The sequence below is a fragment of the Melospiza georgiana genome, chromosome 3 (assembly GCF_028018845.1).
Source record: "Melospiza georgiana isolate bMelGeo1 chromosome 3, bMelGeo1.pri, whole genome shotgun sequence".
Taxonomy (NCBI): Eukaryota; Metazoa; Chordata; class Aves; order Passeriformes; family Passerellidae; genus Melospiza; species Melospiza georgiana.
This window is the reverse complement of record NC_080432.1, coordinates 102,532,971-102,552,141: the sequence shown is the minus strand read 5'-3', so window position 1 is coordinate 102,552,141 and position 19,171 is coordinate 102,532,971. Positions and strand designations below refer to the sequence as shown.

The window sequence follows — 19,171 nt, the reverse complement described above, 5'->3', positions numbered from 1 at the left end:
AGCCACCCACAATATAAGAAATGAATTTTAAAATGCATTTGTAGCATAAAAATTCAAGTTTTCGAGTAAAAGTAGCTACGTAACTTCTCATTGCCTGCTAAAGGAATAGTGTATTCTCTCATTGTTATGAGATGACATTTCAAGTCTAAAGGCCTAAATATAGTTGAAAATGGTAGAATACTAATGCTAGCCAATAGCAAATCTCTGCTGAGCTGGAGGAAGAAAGTAAAGGTAACAATATGCAATGAGAATGCAGTGAACTGTTGAAATACAGCTCATTTGCTTAGTGGTCTCCATTTAAGATTGATGATTTAAATCATAGCACAGTACAATATCGAAAGTTCAGAGTAATATTAAGTGTTTTATGGGAGTTTTAAATGGATGTCAGAATTACTTTTAAAATTATTCAATCACTGTAGGAAGAAACAGAGAAGTTGCTGGAGGACTTACATGTTTACCACGAAAATTATGTTCAAATTCTGAGATGTCTTCATGTTTTCACATCTTCTCTTCCGAAGTATCCTTTGGGCAAGCAGGTAATGTTGTGTTATACGTGGGTCTTGTTGGGTTGTTGTTATTGTGATTTTGGTTTGTTTTGTTTGTTTTTTTTCCCTCAAAGCATGACAGTTAAATAAATATTTACTCTTTATTTATTAATGTGCTGGTTTGCCCCCTGCTTCTTAAAATGGAGAGAGATGCTCTCTTTCTGTGGGCAGAGGATGAGAGTGTGGGGTTTCTTTACTGGCATGGATGATACCCTGTCAGTCAACAGGAAGGAGTTTCCAGAAGGAGGCAGGTGCACAGATCAGCAAGAGGATCCACACATTGACTTTCCCACATCTGAGGTTACCTGTATGCATTGCTGTGTACACTCTTCTACCACCTATTAGTTCACTAGTCAAATTCAGATGAAGAGACTGAGTTTTTAGCAGCCTTCTGTACAGAAAAAAGCAATTGTAGGAGGAATAGTTGCTCTGTTAATAGTCCTATTGCTCTGATGTCATTTATTCCACCTTCTCATGCTAAACAATTTCTTCCGCTAGCAGAGCAATTATATATTCTGTGCATGTGCACCTGTCTCTCAGTTCTCAATGTATTCCATACTGTTACTAGAATCTGTCACTGACTACAAAAGCATCATGAACTGTTTGAGAATAAAAGGATGTTTTAGCTGGGGTATTTGATTGGAGTTCCTTTCTGTTCACTGCAGTTAACTTCACCTGAATGTTAGTTGTTTGGAACCTGGTGCAGAGCAAGTCTCTAGCAGAAGCTTAGTTCTGGAAGATATTAAGAGCTGTCATTCCTTTTGCAGTCATTCTCCATCTTTGGAAAACAGGCTCTAAAGAAATTGCATATTGCTTTGAACAGCTTGTTGTAAGATTCCCAGATTACTTTGTAAAACACTTTATCCTTTCTTCACCTTCTGCATAACAGATCAGGGAGTTGCACTGTGCTTGTTTGGAAAACCGAGTGTGGGAGACAGAGGAGTATGAGTCATCTCTTCAACTAGCAAGGTGATTTTTTTTTCCCATTTTGTTTTAATACCACCGAACACATGGAAAGTATCAGTCATCAGTTATTCTGGAACTTAAAGCTGAGGCTCTTACCTATTCACAACTAGTTTTAGGGTTGTTTGCAAGTGTAATTGTCTGCTGTTTTCAGTTTGGTTTTCTACTGATTTCTGTGAAATTGAGGCAGGTTCTCAGATCTCATATGCCCTGAGTAATTTTGCTGAAACCACAGAGATTACTTTGTGTGACTGAGAATGAGTTGAGTTTTGTCTTTTAAAGTATGATTGTGGTAGATATTATCAATCAGATTATTAGTCTTAGTTGTCTTAAATTTTAATCTGGTGTGAAAATTAGAATCACTTCCCAGTGAACAGTAACTGAGGCCTTTCTTTTTTACTGCTTTCCTTCTCTTTGTGATTTGCTTTAACAGTTTTTACAGGTACTGAGTTAATTTTTTCTGATACTGTGAGCATAGGATTTCAGGAGAGGCTGTACTTGTGTTGTCTGTCAGTGTTTAAAATGCCAAAGTTGTCAAAGCCACTTTTCTTGGTAGAAAACCTTTCAATTGCAATGTTGCAGCTAAAGACTTCTAAATGTGCTTTCAACAGACACATGGCAATGTCTGTCTCCTGATAGCTGCACTCATTCAAAAGATCCCTTGGCTTTGTCACACAACCCCATAACTGTAAATGCCTCTCCCAGACCCCTTGAGCTGCTCAGGTTTGATGTGTCTGGCAGTAAACCTGCACAGAAAAACCATTTCAGTGATGGATGGAGGGTAGCTTTCTGGGCTGATACACACACACAAGGAAACACACTCTTCAAACTGTACTTTAGCCATACTGAGTGGTTCTTGCACATAGCCACTTTTCTGTGTTCTTTACCCTCATCCCTTTGAAAGGATTACATGCTTGAGTTGTCATTTCTGCAGTCTTTCCTTTGTGTTCCTTCTCTGATTCTCCTGAATCTTGACAGCACTCAGTCGCCTCTCGGCTCTTGCCCACAAATGTGTCATTCTGCTTTCTCTACTATCTGCAATCTCTTAATAACTCTTGGCCTTTTCCCCCTCTCTTTTTTCTTCTCCTTTGTTTAATTTGCTTTCATCCTCTCTGAATTCATCTGTCTCTTCTCCTATCTCAAAGTTGATGCTGCCATCAGATTTTGGCTTGCTCCCCTTTTAATGTTATCTGTTCATCTCCCTCCTGTTTTTCTTCTGGTCCTGGCTCCCACTGTGGGAGCCTCTGATAGAAATACAGTGATGATAGTCTCTGCTTTCATAGATGGTGATTCTATGATTTTTATATTTTTTTAATTCAGAAATTCTGTCATTTTCTTAGCAAAACTTGTCCAACACAACTTCTTCAAGTACTTGGAATTCTAGTTGTGATTATAATTTTTTCAGCTTTTAACTTCTGTTTGCCTTTTTACAAATAATTCCTCTCATCTCTGCTTTTTCTATACAGAATCTCGCTGTTATCTTTTAGAAGAAAATTATAAAATGTGGTCTTTCCCCTTCTACTCACAATCTGTTTTTTCCCCTTTTGCTCAGGTTTAAAAGTTGCTCGCTGTTCCTTAATATCTCTGCCTTCCTGGGAGTCACATCACCTGTTGATATCCTTGTGTTCACCCTTCCCCATCCCTTAATCCTTTTCAGTGTTTTTCTGGAACCCATCTTTTTTTTTTCCTCATATTTAGAAAGTAGAAAATGGAGAAGCTTTAGATCAGCTTATTTCTCATTTTCTAACAGAATACCTCTTTTGCCTTTTATGAATTATGTTTGAATGTAAGGTTTTAAGTTTCTGAATTGTGTTTCTTTTGTGATTGGCTTCTCTACTTCAGCCTTTCCCTGAACAAGCTTTTATTCCTTCTGCTAGAAGTGCTCTTCCCAAAGGTGGTGTTTCAGGTAATCTCACTTGAGCAATCTAGACAGTAGTTACTCTACCTGAGTTTTCCAAAGTGTAAAAGATGCCATGGGGTGACAGAGAATGTGTGAGCTTCAGTTCATTTTGCATTAATTCTATCACAGGAGGGTTGGAGAGTGTCTCACTCGATTGGTTATGTGGAGTTAACTGGCTGGGACATCTCATCAACCTGTTGGGTGGCAAAACTTCAAGGACTGTCTGCCCTATTGTCTTCTGTCTAGATACTGTACTCTGGTTTTTGTCTGCTAATTATGGGTGGCTTTTCATCACATGCTGCTTATCACAGTCCTGCCCTTCTGTGGCTGGTGCTGACCAACATGGTATTGCTTCTTCAGGTGATTTCCCTCTTCAGCTTTCAGAAGGAGTTTCTGTGGACTTCATTGTAGCTTCCTTTCTTCTCTTGCATAACTTGTCTGAATAATCAGAGTTAGATTTATTTACTGCCTTTTGGTAATCTGAGATCTTCCTTCCTGCTTTAAGTCTGACTCCTCACCAAATGAAAATCTTAACCCCACTGATACCTGGCATACCTTGCAGTAATCTCAAACCTAAAAAAAGGTTGCAAAGGATCTTTACTGTTTTGTCATATGTGATAGCTGCCTTCTTGCCTATTCTTTGGGCCCTGTAATCCCATTGTTGTTCATAAGCTTTTCTAGAACTTGCAGTTTCCTTTTGAATAACAGTAGGAAAATAAATTTGTTCTTTCCCATTTGCAGATCTCCAGATCCACTTATTTTCTCTCCATATTGGGTGCTTAACTGCAGTGTTTTGTCTGGCCTGGAACAAGGCTATCTTGTTTACCCATTATAGTACAAGACAGTTTCAAAATGTTTTGTGTGGTCAAGGTCATACTTTCTGTTGTTAACTCCTGATGCTTTTCTGTACAAAACAAGTGCATCTGAAGGCAATACCTGACTTGCAAAAGTCTGTAACCCTGAAGCAGATAAACTGACGGTTTAAATTTTAACCTTTAGAAGTATTTAGTATCCATTGCCAGTTAGAAACTACAACTCAAATTGCAGTTGTCCCTCCAGATATCCACAGAGCTTCCCCAGCCTCTTCTGAATTCTTCCTTAAATTTCTTAGCCAGTTTTTAGGTAGCTGATGAGGAAACCCACTGCTTGAGACACTGACCACTGTCATTGCTTTGATATCTTTTACATTAGGATTTTGAGACTGGGCAGTGCTCAGTGACACTTGGGAGAGGCCCTAATAACTAAATACTAAGTAAATGCTGAGCTGGAGGTTGGGCTGGATCTCAAGAGATCCCTTACAACTTCAGTGGTTCTGGGATTCTAGTGATGGTTAAATTTACAGCAATTAAATACAGAAAAAAGCATACAGATTTCATTTGAGAGTAATTCTGAGTCACAGAGATTAATTTTGTGGATGTGTTTACATAGTGAATTTTTTTTTTTACCATTTCATTTACTGGTTTTGGGAATGAGTTCTGAACCCTACCATGATTTGGTTTTGAGTGTTGGGTTTTTTAAAATTTTGTTTTGATGTCTGACTCACAGTTTCAAAAATTGCAACTCCTGTGTCCAGCAAGTTTTTTTAGATAATCAGGAAAACTATTCTTCTGCAAGAAAATGTGAAGGACATCATCACCAAAACTAATTGGTTTGTTTCTTTGTATTAATGACAGCAGGAAAAAAACCCTGACTTTGCTGCAAGACTGAATGTTTGTAATCCTGGAGATTTTTTCTTTTAAAAGGAATTTTTCAATTTGTTTTTATTTTTTTAACTTTTTTCAACTAAGAACATTGAAAGCTGTTTCATCATTCTGCTTTTCAACTTCAGCCAGCAATTGTGTCTTTTAGGATGCTGAATAAGACTGATTTGGTAACCATGCTCCAACAATGTGTGGAAATTTTGATGTCATCTTCTGGAAAGGAGTTTGATAGTGCAGTAGAAAAGTTGAAGGAGTTCCTGACCCAGTTTCAGAATCTAGAAGGTGGGTGTGTACCATCATGTATTCCATTACAGATTATATAAAAGCTGTTTTGTAATCTGACCAATGAGTAATCTGACCATTTTCCCTGAGATAGCCTGTCATCATATGAAACCATCATATTTGCAGGATTTTTTTTAATACATGCACAAATTTAGGAAATGTTTATATTCTCTACTGGTATGTGGTTCATGTTTTTTATAATACAGAGGAGTGATGTAAGATAAGAAATTGGACAGATCAGCAAACATTATCCCCTAAATCTCTCATACATGTATTTTGAGCATTTTAACAGATGTTGTAGTTGCTAAAAACAAACTGGTTTTAAAGATACATAGCAGCAGACAGGCAAGGACTGCATAAGCAGTCCTTATGACATGGAATTTAATCCCAGTGTTTGTAAGGTTCCTTCCCCTGCACGTTCAGAGCTAGGACCCCAGGTGCCAGTTGTCAGCTCTGCTGACAGGCTGTGACCTGTCAAGCCCCTAGATTTGATTGTTCATGGTCCAGGACACATTTCAAAGTTTGGCAAGGCAAGTGAGTAGCAGCATTCTGTCTTTCAGAGGCAGGTTAACTGAAACTGCTGCATTTTCTCTGAAACACGAGTATGATGTATTCCAGCATTCTTCTGGAATAGGAATGTTGTTGCTTTCCCTGGATTATGGAGAAGCACTCCTCAAAGATTGGCTTTTGAAGATTAATTGGTTATCTGGTCTGTTTATGCATATTAATTAAGCTCATTACCAGTGTGGTTGCTGTACAGCATTTGGACAAGTAGGCAGCAACCCCCAAGTGCAGTCAGTATTAATTAAAGTGGTCACATCACACTGTAGGGTTAACTGGGGGTTGTCCAAAAGAATCAGCTCTTGTCTGTACTGTGTATTTTTTAATAGTTGTAGTAAAAGCAGAGCAGTGGTACAGAAAATAGGTCATCACTTTGAAAAAGCTGTGTATATCACTGCTGGTACAAGCACTGAGGAATCTGAGCTATGATGGAAAACCAAAGGTTTGTCTGGTTTGGAAAAAAAAAAATCAAGCAAAAGGCTTTTAAGTAGTTGGATTCTTATCTTGAGGAAATGAATAAGGAACAACAGCTTTGGAGATTCAGAACTTGCAGAACTATAAAGCAAAAAAGACAGTATTTATGTTTACTTAGGATTTGAAGATGAGTTTAAAATAGAGAAGGTCTACTGAATCCATGAATGATCTTAGTTTCTTTTCAAAGTGGATTTAATTTAAGCTCCAAAGGAGAAGTGAGAAGTAGAAGTTAAGATATACTGTACATGAATGGATTGCTGCATTAGATAACTTTTTACTTTATATTTATGTGATGGTGTTGATCTTTAGTGAGGGTTCTCAGACGTCTGCCAAAAATGTGATGTACCCAAATTGCCCACAGAGCTCCTAAAGTGAAAGGATATAAAAATACTGTATTTTATAAAAACAACAGAGTCCATTGTCCTGACTGCCTAATGAACTGAAAAACATAAAATCATGAAGCTTGAACAAATGAAATATCTTCACATTCAGTCTATTTTGAGCTGCAGGATTTGTAAAATAAAAAAATATATTGGTATACTAGTGGAGAGGAAGTTTTCTGATTTGAAGTCTTCAGCACTCAGATGAATGTCCACAGGCCCCTGGAAGATACCAAATTGTTCTCTGCAGGTCACCAAAAAGCTTTTAAATATCATGATTGTCACTGCTGATAGAGCTTTACCTGTGATGTGTGGGTGGAATCTCCATCTGCCATCTTCTTGAATAAGGCAAGAAATCTAGATTCTTTTTTTTCTGATTATCACTCATCCTGGCACTGATTGTGCTTTGAGAGGTTTGGCTTTTTTGATTTTATCTAAAAATTACTAAGAATTGGTGTAATTTATCACCGAACTACGTGTCCATGAAGATGTAATTTTCTTATAAATTAAGGTGAGAATAAAACTGGGCAGTGAAGTACCTTAGCATGCTTCTGTTTGCTGCTCTGCTTGCAGTTTCTGCATTAGGTAGGGACAACTCATTTCTTACTCATTATTTTTCTGCACATGAGAAGGAAAAAAAAATTCAGCATGTGGCTTTTTAAATATTCCAAAAGCATGAGTAGTACCTAGTCCTAATGTGTCAAATTAGCAAATGTTGAGGGTATGACCTAGGATGACCTAAACAGAATTAAAGTGATGTGCAAGGCTTGTGCTGGGCCTTTGCTCAGGGCTGAATTGTTACTTAATCACTGTTGGCTAAGCTGTACTGCAGACTCCTTTTTTAACAACCTTCTGCAAGATGCAAGACCCAAAAGCTGCCTGTGGTTGGGTCTGTGTGAACAAGGAACTGCTGAGTGCTTTGAAGAGTTCTTGGGGTTAGCAGGTTTATATAGGAAAAGTTTACCCCACATATCAAACTTTAGTTTTGTTCTAGTAGCAGAAGCTTCCCAAGAACGAGATGTGTCTGTATCGCCACAAAAGGAGCTCCAGAAGAAGACAGACCTTTATCACCTTCAGAAGGTTAGGCCTGCCTAGGCTTTACTGACTGGTTCCTTGAATTAATGTTTTAAAATGTTCATGGTTAGTTCTTCCCAGCTTGCTGGATCTCTGAGTAAAGGGTTGTGTATGAATGTCTCATCTTAAAAATGAATGAATAAGTACCAACTATGTGTTTCAGGCCTTCCTGACACAGAGAAAATTATAGAAAATAATCTATCATAAATCAGGATTTTAAAATGCAAATTAGATGTTTTTATTTAACTTGTAATTTAGACATTCTGCCTAACACATATTTCTTTGAATTTCTCGAACTCCTACGGATTTGAGAAATGAATACATTGGCCGAAATAAAAATAACTGCATGATTACATTTCAAACATCATCAGTGAGAACATGCCAGCAAAAATTAATTATACATGTTAAACACATAGATAGTGTTCTCCAGAGAATAACTGCCTCCCATGTAGTCTTATGCACCACTTTTTTTTAAAGACTTTGTTGGAGTTGAAGGAATCAAGGAGGTCTAAGAAACTGACAAAGTTTGAAATGCTTCGTTTTGAAGTTGTTGACTATATAGACAGTCTTGTAAGGTGAGCCTTCCTGTTTTATATTCCTGCATTAGTTTGCACTATAAGTTGCAAATGAAATTTTACTAACATGTTAATCTTGTCAAAATTGTGTCTCACTCCCTGTGGCACACTTTTTTTTCTCTTCTTATTCTTTCTTTGAGGGCTCTAAAAATAATAACTAAAAAAACCCAAACCAAATGAACGACACCTCTTTTCCAAGAGATCAGTTGAAGTAATTAGAGTACAAATGGACCAACCTGCTTTGGCTGCTGAGACAGTGTTGAGGGAGGAGTGGGTATAAGTGGCAAAATAAAGTCAAGAGTCTTTACCCTAATCTTTGCTGATCTGTTCTGCTTACAAAACTGTACAGATGTCAAGTGTGATATCCTGTCCATTTTGGGAACTGTTTTGATGAGCAAGCCATAGCAGATGCAGTTTTGGAGGCAGCTCTGAAGTGGAAAATGTGAAAGACTTGTTGTGGTGGGGGAAGAGATGAAGGCATTTGTTAATTATAGAGGGTGGGGGGAGGCAGAGGAGCTAACAGAAGTATCACTGCCAAGGAAAAAGCTTCAGCTAGGAAGGCCAAGATGAGCACAGACTCATGGTGCGGCCTTGAGATGGATAAATAACATCTGTGGAGTACTTGACTGGGTTAGCACTGTAGCTGCTGCCCTTATTTTTGAATTTGTCAGTGTCCCAGCTAGAGTTCTGTGCTAAATCCATTAGATATAGGGTTGATAATAACAGCCTTCTCCGCTTAAGAGTTATTTCAGTGCTGTTCATCTTGTTTTTCAGAGATTTTTCAGTATTGGATGGGAAAGATGCATTTTTATAGTCTGACAGCAGTAGACTTGTGTTGTTTCCCTTCAGCTGAAGCTTGTGTCTCCCCCACACCCCCCCTACCTCCTGCTTTTCCAGAAGATACCTTGTTCCTGCCGACGAGAGGACCCTGCACGAGATCGTGTACTTCAGCGGCGCCGCCGTTCTGCGCGGGCACCTGAACGCGGCGCCCAGGACGGCGCTGCACACGGCGCTCAACAGCCCCCACTGGTACCTCAAGGTGAGCAGCTGCAGCCTGAGCTTGTGCTTCATGCATCTTGGCACGTGCTCAGCTGTTCTGCAGAGAGCTAGCAAGTGCTGATAAGCAGCTGGGGACTTTGTTCAAGGAGCTGGGGAATCTGTCTGGCGAAGGTAATTCTGGGAAGGAATCCATTTTTCAGAGCGTGTCCCAGCCATGATATTTTCTTTCTTCTGTAGATGTAGCAGAACACTAATTTTGTCCTCCACTGCAATTAGGATGACTGTCCACAGGGAAAAATAAAGTGTCTGTAACTCTTTCCAGAGACTTTCTTAACAGGGCTGGTGCTCAGTCCTCACTATGTAGATTAGCTGTAAGGTAAAGGCTGTTCAGGTGGAGTCATAACGTTAAAATAGCATAATTACAGCGTATTTGACCAAGTCCTTTGTTTTCCTCTATAATTTTATTTTAATCCTTGTTGTACATTGATATCCTATGTTTTCTGAGTCCAAGAAAAGGATCAGCTTAACCCTGTCCTTTTCTATAAGAGAAAAGCAGACTGTTCTCCACTTTTTTCATAAGTCAAACTGAAAGGATGTCCGAAAGAAAGAAATACACTAGGATTTGGAAAAGGAGTGAACATACGTTTCTTTTTACTTGATTATAGAAGTTGCTTGAACTTGTTCTTATTGCCTAACATTTTTCCTAAAAAATGCATCATAATTTTGAAGAAAATATTGGTTGTGGCTGTATCAGCACTATTGGATCAAAGCTAACGCTCTCAGGAACTGTAAAGGCTGATAAAGATCAGCCTTTGAAATCTACATTTGTATTGAAATCTGATTTGTATTGGGTTTGCTGGCACTGTCCTCGATTTGAATGAGGGTTATCAGTTTTGCTGTGTGCAGGAGTTATTACTAAAAGCATTTACAGAGCTTATTTGTGAGAACAGTAGTTAGCAAGTTACCATTAAAGAAACCTAATATGAACCTCAGTAATTTATATTTTTAGAAAACCTGTAAACACATAGACTAGGACAGCCAAGAAAATGTAACTACTGATGTCTTTAATAAGTAGTCTGTTCTCTTTGATGAGTTGACAAGATTTAAAGCCCTTTGTCATCCTGTACTTTGTACTTGGACGTGCTTTAACATATTTCCAGCATTTTCTGAGAAGATTGTGAAGTTTTGGCATAGCTTCTAACAGTAGCAGTATTGGCCGAGTACCTTGCTTAGCATTTTAATCCAAGTGAGTCAAATATTTTCTGTCTATGACTTCTACGTGGTTTGTGTTTTTCTGCACTGTGACCAGAGCAAAGTTCTCCAAAACTGGAGAAGAAGGCCAGGAAGACCTTCTAGAAGGCCAGGACAGAGAAGTGCTTCAGTAGAGTACCAATGAATAATTAATTTGTGATGCACTGCTTACAGGAGTCCAGTTAGTTATTTAGCAAAGTGTGAACCAAGGGTCATATTTATCAGGTTGGGGGTAGAAGAGAACCCAAAAAAAGCCTGCATCAAACCCAGCATAATTCTAGTTTTACTGATCCCTTGAAAACTGAGCAAGCTGAAACTTGGGATACCAGCTCCCACAACAGGGAAAGGATTTGGTCCTTGAGATAACAGCATTGATTCCAGAGCAAGGTATGCTGTGTCCTCTCTCTACCTTGGGGCAGGGTCAGGCAGCAGCAATTCCTCATCAGCTGTGTTCTGGGTTGCTCCCACTCCTGTTCTGTTCTTTTGGGAGCAGCACCTTTGTGCTGTACAGGTGGATCCACAGCTGGCTGCTCGTTGTGGGGCAGCTTCCTGCTTGTCAGCCTGGGTGTTTCCTCTGGGGACCACATGTGTGCTGCAGCCTCAGAGCTGAGGTTTCCCTGCTGGCAGCTGCAGCTCCCTCCCAGCTCCCTCCACTGCTCTGCAGAGCCTCGGCCCAGGTACCACAGGGGAGGCTGGGATCTCTCAGGTGCTGCTGCAGATGAGTTCCAGGAGTGTGCAGTTGCTCTGGAAGTTGCATCCTCTCTTGGTTAACTGTCCTGACCTTAAAATTAAAAAAACAATGCAAAGAGTCCAGCATTGCCAGGTTGGCACATGGGTGAGCAATAGAAAACCACAGCGCTGGGTGCTGTAGGAGAGGGGAAAGGGAAGGGTGTAGTGTTTTGGGCAGTGGTGAGTCACTAGATCTAGATCAGCCAGAAGTGTAACCTCACGTGTGCCAGGTACTAACACAGGAGTATTGGAAATCCTGAGTTACAGAAGTGTACCATAATACCCCTGAGTTCCTGATGAACTAATGTCAGCATTGTAACACTGTGAGGGGTTAGCCATATTTCTCTGAATTTTTCTGGAAACCCTCTTGCAATGAACTGACAGATACTAACCTAAGGTCTATAGCTTTTATGTTCCTTGTAGGGGAGAGTAAATAAACTTGAAAATTGCTAGGTGTTCTGTAAATTGTGAAATGTCTCATAAGTGACAGAGTCCAAACTGGAGCTGAGTCTCAAAAATTGCAGGAATTGACATCTATGGGTAAACTACAGATTCTTGGGCAAAATTTTTTTTGCTTAGCCTTCTTTCCTGTCTTGAAAAGCATTTTTCTTTTGAAGGTATCTGTCATTGCTACAGCTTTATAACTTCCCTAAAGTTGCTTGTATATTTTACTAGCATATGAAAGTGTTTTAGAACAAACTTCTATGACCTGAAAGGAATGATCAGTGGTTGTTTTCATGTTAAGACAGCTGACTTCTTAGAGTGCATGAAACTGAAATGAAATGCTGTAAATTTCTGCAGCTGTACTGAGACTTTTGCCTCTGGCTCGAGTGGCTTTTCAGCTTCCCAAGTAAATGGTTCAGTGCTGATGACCTTGAATCCAGGAGGCTGGAAAGTTGCCCAGCAGAAAAGGGCCTGGGGGTGCTGGTCAGGAGTGGCTGAACAGGAGCCAGCTGTGCCCAGGTGTCAGGAAAGCCAATGGCACCTGGCCTGGAGCAGCAGGGCAGGGATTGTCCCCCTGTGCTCTGCAGTGGTGAGGCTGCATCTCGAGTTCTGTGTCCAGTGCTGGGCCCCTCCCTTTAAAAAGGACATTGAGGTGCTGGAGCATGTCCAGAGAAGGACAACAACAACAAAGCTGGGAGGGTCCTCTGAGGAGCAGCTGAGAGAGATGGGATTGTTTAGCCTGGAGAAAAAGAAGCTCAGGAGGAACCTTATCACACAGGTGGGGATTGGCTTCTTCTCCCAGGGAGTCTGCAACAGGACAAGAGAAAATGGCCTCAAGTTGCACCAGAGGAGGTTTAGGTTGGATATTTGGAAAAATTTATTCCTGGAAAGAATCAGCATTGGAACAGGCTGCCCAGGGAAGTTGTGGACTCACCATCCCTGGAGAGATTTAAAAGACATGTGGATGTGGCAGTAAAGAGCACAGTTTAATGGTGGCCTTGGCAGTGCTGGGTTAATCATTGGACTCACATGATCTGCAAGGACTTTTCCAACCTTAATGATTCCATGAATTTCCTGAAACATAGTGTACTTAGTGAGAAATTAGACTTTTGCCTTTACACATGCTGAGTTTCAAGCTAGAGATAAATGATTGTTACATTTCAAAGACAAAACTCTGGGATGAGAGAAGCAATTCTTTTTAGTACATATGACAGATCTATAGTAAGCTTTCCTTTCAAGGGGGCTGGGGGAAAAATTATACTTTCCTATTTCCTACATGGCAAATCATGACTGGTTTCTTCTCCTGACTCCATAAAATGGAGTATTTCTGTCTCATATGTAAATAGAACTAGCAAAAAAATGCATAAAAGAATAATCAGATAATCACTCATTACAGCAGATGCTGCTAAGTGTTACAGAAGGAACACCAGGAGTGAAGTAGCTGGGGGGGGGGATTGTTGGTTTTTTTTAAATAGGATGCTTATTTTCCTGGGGTTTTTTTGTTTTTGTTTTTTTTTTCCCTTTGTACCATCAACTTGCCATTAAACACACAAACAGTAAACATTTGCATAAAATACCTACTATCTGAATTACCTGAAATAATGTTTTGTCTAGCCCTTGGAATTGCTCAAGATTAGACACTGATCAAAGTTACTGCCTTCAATTTTTTTCATCAGAACCAAGCTCTGAGATGTGATGGAGGAGGCATTTCTAACAAAGCCCCTGACATATGCATAGTGTATAAGCTTCATTTGGAATGTGGCAGATTGATCAATCTCGTGGATTGGTTAGAGGTATGTGATGCAAACAGTGCCTTTGCCTGCTGTCAGTATTCTGATTTCCCTTTTTCCTGCATGGCTGCTTTTCTTCAGTGCCCCTTCTGACAGTTTATATCATTGCATAACTTGGTCCACAAGACCACAAGAACCCACAGTAACTCCAGTAAGTCTTTCTCTATTGTGAATCATTTATTTCCAGCTGTGTCAATCTCTGATGAAACTATTTTGCTTCTGTTTCTATTTTAAGCTCATCACAGGTCAGATTTTCTGCTTAACAAAATTGCCTTTCTTTTTTTTTGTCTTTAAGTATTCTGTGACACTTTTATGGAAACAGGCAGTGGGGGCTCTTGGAGAGAATGCTTGTGCCAGAAAAAAGCCTGGGTCCTTCTAGCTTGATAACCTGTCTCCTACTGTAGCCAAAACCAGAGAGAATATAGCAAGAGAATGTACATTAATATGATAGAGTCTCCCTGGCTAACAATCACATTTTAGCTCTAAGGTTTCCTAAACTTGAGTGGTTCTTCTGTATTTTGTAAACCTACCTGGATGTCATTACCAGTATATTTTAGCAACCACAGCATCCTCTGCAAGAAACTCTGTAGCTTAACCACCTGCAGTTTAGAGGATACTCCTTTTGCTTCTTCCAGCTGTGCTTTGTTTGCTGCTGCCCTGGTTGTGTATTGTATATTCCTACCCAGACTCCTGCTGTCCCTCCCTTTTATAGATTTCTTCACAGCCAACTTACCTCTATCACTTCCCCAAAATATTTAAGCAGTCTTACCTTGAGAATATTTTTTCAGTTCTGTAGTTTCTCTGCAAATGGGTCAGGAACCAGAACCATTTGAGATCTAAAATGCAGGCACAGGAGTTCAGAGAATGATGTCTTGCATTCTATATTCCTGCCATGGTAATGTGTAACCTTGCTTGCTCTTTGATTGCTGCTGAACTGACACACTTCTGGAGTTCTCCTTCCAAGATCTTATTCCCCCTGAATGATGGCCTTCAGCTCAGAGGTCACTGTTTTATATGCAGATCTATCTGTCTGGATATAAAACTGGAATAAACCTGGAATAAATCTGTGCTGCTTTTCCCTTTTTAGGCTTTCTCAACTGTGGTGATGGCAGCTGAGGAACCAAATGCAGATGCAGCTTCCTCAGACCAGGTGGATGATGTTATCCAGTATCCTTTCTCATTTTTCTCAAGCTTGACATGGAAAAGCTTACAGGATTTATGAACCAGGGGTTTTAAAATATAGTTTCATGTACACTGATTAACTAATTTTAGAAAAATTATTTTAAACAGCCTTAATGTATTGAAAATGTCTAAGAAATAGATAGTTTAAATAGCTGGGCTGGGAATGGTGATGTAGGAGAGGAGCTTTGGTCTACAGGAGGGTTTGGGTCTGAAACAGAACCAAAAGTCCATAAAACAAGTTGAAACTCTTTGGGTAGATCATCAGAGAGTTGGTATAGCTGCTGGATAGGGGTAGAGCATTACTGGGGAACAGATGGGAGGAGGGCTCTGACCTAGAGAGCACATGGAGAAATAGAGCTCATTATGTTCCAGTACCTTGGAGTTGAGAACTTACTTTGCACAGGACACCCATTCTGCTTGTTACTTTGTCCTGATCCTGAACTGAGGTCTAAAAAATATTTAATAGATGAGCATTAGAACCAAAACTCATGGCTACAGCAGTAGTGCTGCCACAGAGAAGAAATGAGTAGTTATGCAAAAATAGGCTTAACTAAAGGAATCATAATTATATGCTCTAATACTATACCTGGCTTTCCTGGCCCTTCCTTTTTTACAAGCTCTACTGTTAATTGTCACTGACAATAAATTTAATTCTCTAACTCGGGAATATAAACCTGTATGTGAGGGAGGCAGCAACAAAGGCAGTGAATAAAAAGGAGAAGGTGGTGCCATGAAACCTCAGAAAAAATCTCTGTAATTATCTATCCATTTTTTTGTCAAGGGGCATAAAAGTATAAATTCTTCTGAGACACTACAAAATTGGTATGGTTGTAGGCTTTAAGCTTCTCTTAGCAGTGGGAAAAGGAACTCTTCCTTTGCTGTCATGTCATATGCATGTGGCAGAACTACTGATCAGATTGAAGATTTGTGTTTCTGTAGGCAGCTCGTGCTCTGCCCTTATTTCCAACAATTTTATTGCGCAACACGTTGTGAAATCTGTGCTTACCATGACTTAGAAATCTTGCCCTCCTAGAAGAGAACAGTGTGTGTGTGTCTGTCACTGTCTCATCAGAAGTGTACTTGGTTTCTTTCCTTCACTGACATGCCCAGTGCTCGCTTTATTCGAGCCGTTTCAGAGCTGGAGCTCCTGGGCTTCATAAAGCCCAGCAAGCAGAAAACTGACCACGTGGCAAGGCTGACATGGGGAGGCTGTTAATGTGCCACCAAGGTGCTAATAAACCTTCCCAACAGAGCCCAAGGGCTCTGTTCCCACCACTCTACTTACTTCTTCCTAACTTTGCATACTGAGTCAAAGTCAGCAGTGCCTGAGTGTTGTGAGATACATTCTGAGTGCCTGGGCAGGCTTGAATAGAGATTATTTTTAATGCTCATCTTCCCTGTGTAATGTTCTGTTGTATTAATGCTCATGTTCCAATTACTGTATTGCTGTGCCAGTTTCAGTCTTCTTTGATGTGTGATATTTAACAGTCCACTGATACAACTCAGGCTAGCAAGCCAAAAGGACAACACTGGCTGTGTCAGACAGTGATGAAGCAGTATTATTAACATCCTTATAAGCTGATAGGATTTGAGTCATTATTATAAAATGCCTCCTCGATCCTTGAACTCAATTTAAAAATAAATAAAACAAGTATGCTAAAGAAGACAATGAACTTCCATGTTCAGCCTCTGCTGTGTGTTCTTCCAAACTAGTCCTAACTCCCTAAAAAAACTCATTGAGGAGGAGAATAATTGTGAAGATGCAAAGTTTTGCCCTTTGCCAAGAGCAGAAGTGAACTGTTTGAATTCCTTTTTCTAGTTGAAGTCGATGGGTCCTAGCTGACTCCTGCTGTTAGGAAAACTTGTGTCAGCAGACTGAGACCGTGGCACTTGTGCACTCGGGTGGAAGGCAGGAAAATCCCCACCTAAAGCACATGTTGTAACCTCCCTCTTTGCCAATGGTTTGTGCTGCATGCAGGCAAAGGAAACAGCTGTGTCAAAAGCAAGGTAGGCTGAGCGTGTACCAGCGCTGCTCATCTGATGATCAGTCTTCAAAAAGCCTTTCACACCAACCTTTTCCCTTGACTCTGTCTAAGAAGCAAATGTGTTTATGCCAAGTGTCTGTGCACTGTTCTTCAACCATGGGAAAAGCCTTAGGAACCAAAGGGGAAGAGCTGCATTGCCCTCCAGAGCAGTGCACCTGCCATGCTTTGATAAACCCTCTGTAATCACTTCCATAAACCAGATCTGTCCTGGGGAGAGCAAGTCCTGTTACAGAACCAGTAACTCAGCCAGCTGTTTCCCCAGGAATGTTTCCCCAGGAATGTATATAGGAGATGTCAGGCTTGTTTTAAATACACAACTCCTGTCCTTTCTGAGTGTATTTTCCAGCTGCAGGAATTGCAGAGTCACAGCAACACGTCCTCTGTGGGTAAGTGGGGGTCTGGTTCTAAATGCTGTCGGTCAGTTCAGAAGGGGGAGGAGGAGCTTATCAGACTCTACTGCCAGAACATACAACTTGGGAAACAATGACAAAAAACTCAAGAGCATGAACTTTTAGGATCGCAGTGGAGCACTTGCAAAAGTTTCAAGACACAGGTAAAATACTCCCATTCTTCCCTGGTGAGCAGGCTCAGGGACCTGTGCAGTAGCACACACAGCTTTCCAGCAGCAGAGGGGAAGGCTCAACACCCCCATGGTGAACCTCACCCCATTTATCTCACAAACACACTTGACAAATGAAAGGGAGCAGCACCAAATGTCTCTGTGATGTGCAAGAGGACAAGAAGCCAAGTGCTTTGCTGTGTGGCTGTCTCCTGCCACCCCCCTCCGCTAACCTCACCCCGGGCAACTTTCACACCCCCAGAGGGTAAAACATTCAGAAATAAAGAGAAACCAGCCTCAACAGTGTGTGGCCTTTAATCCCCAAATGTGCAGGCAACATGACATTAAAACAGTAAAATGAATAGTTAATGGCTGTTTCTTCCCTTGAACTAGTAACAGATTTGTACGTTAAAGTCACATTTGCTGTGCTACATACGGTTTCTCAGATCAAATCTTCATTTTCTTCAGCAAAGAGGGTAAGAAGGTTGAACAGTTAAAAACACAAACTAAACTGGTCATAAATTTAATTTAGTTCACCTTTCTTTCTTCAGAAGCTGAACTTTGCAATCAGTCCTACTTTCCTGGAAAGAGCTTAACATCTCTGAATCTGGAACCAACATCAGTAACAGCTGAGACACCCTCATATACCTTAGCTGAAACAAATTTCAACTGGAAAATTAAAAATTAGTTTCTACAACTGTCTGCATAGTAATTACATGTTTTGCAGACATTCCAAAAAATCTTCGGTCTGCAATGTTCACTTAAAGAAAACATGACAAACACACCCCAAAGTGCTAATGTCTGTAGTAGTTCTGAAAGTCTAGTGTAAAGCCTCATCTCTGAACTAAATGTATCATACTCTTAGGTAGCCACATCTTTCAACAGAACTTACTGCCAAAAAATCAGACCTGAATGCAAGTTAACACTCATTAAAATAATTTTCCAACCCTTTTTCTCTACTGTTACAGATGCTGTTCTTTGACACTTCTTTACACTACTGGACTACTGGTTTCAAACACAAACTTTGTAATTTTTTTTTATCCTGAAGCCTACAACAGCAATAAACTATTAAGAACAGCCCAAGTGCCTGTAAAAGTCATTTCATCACTGAGAATGACTTCCAATACAAAAGTCACAAGCACTGGTTAACAAGAGCATAAACGTTTAATACTTTACTAGCCTCCATTTCTTCTCCCCACTGTGGAGTCAGAAAGCTTAAACCCTTCCCAATTCCCAACTCGGGAACAAAGAGAGCTTTCACAAAACACTTTTTTAAGCAGAATTTGTGACTGGTCATGCTGTTCAAGTGTGCACAGGCAAATCTCAAACATCAGCACACAAGATTGCTTGAATCTCCTTCCTTTGCAACTTTGAAAACTGCTGAATCATCTTATGGTCATACGGTCTCACATCCAGACACAAAAATCAACACACAGGATGTACATGCTGCTTTTCAAGTACACAGTAACTGAGATCTGCTTGGAAAGAAATACATCACTACCTTAAAAACAGGTTAACCAAGATCTTTGGCTTCACTCTGTTAAGTTCCAATTAACTGTTCTCAGCTTGCTTGGCTTTTGGGTAAGACTGCAGTTACATACAAATAACAAATACTCTACCTGTGGCCACCACAAAGTGTAGAGCCAAGAACTGCGTGGTTACTGAACTGCACCCATTTCTCCTGGACTCGAGAGCCTTTGAAAAGGTTCTGCAAAGCA

The 19,171-nt window shown here is 40.2% G+C and overlaps 1 protein-coding gene across 2 annotated transcripts in view; it reads left to right on the top strand.

Moving 5' to 3' along the window:
* Nucleotides 1-16,513, top strand: part of ORC3 (origin recognition complex subunit 3) — a 35,512-nt gene extending 18,999 nt beyond the window's left edge. Inside the window, exons 12-20 of one of the 2 annotated variants that reach the window (XM_058020868.1) lie at nucleotides 420-536; nucleotides 1,435-1,514; nucleotides 5,257-5,390; nucleotides 7,803-7,885; nucleotides 8,357-8,454; nucleotides 9,352-9,493; nucleotides 13,554-13,670; nucleotides 14,755-14,834; nucleotides 15,960-16,513. In XM_058020868.1, the coding sequence (XP_057876851.1) occupies nucleotides 420-536; nucleotides 1,435-1,514; nucleotides 5,257-5,390; nucleotides 7,803-7,885; nucleotides 8,357-8,454; nucleotides 9,352-9,493; nucleotides 13,554-13,670; nucleotides 14,755-14,834; nucleotides 15,960-16,065 (957 nt within the window). In that variant the 3' untranslated portion in view covers nucleotides 16,066-16,513. Of the gene's footprint in view, nucleotides 1-419; nucleotides 537-1,434; nucleotides 1,515-5,256; nucleotides 5,391-7,799; nucleotides 7,886-8,356; nucleotides 8,455-9,351; nucleotides 9,494-13,553; nucleotides 13,671-14,754; nucleotides 14,835-15,959 lie in introns of both variants that reach the window. The other variant, XM_058020867.1, reaches the window with a different exon arrangement.
* Nucleotides 16,514-19,171: the final 2,658 nt, after the last annotated feature.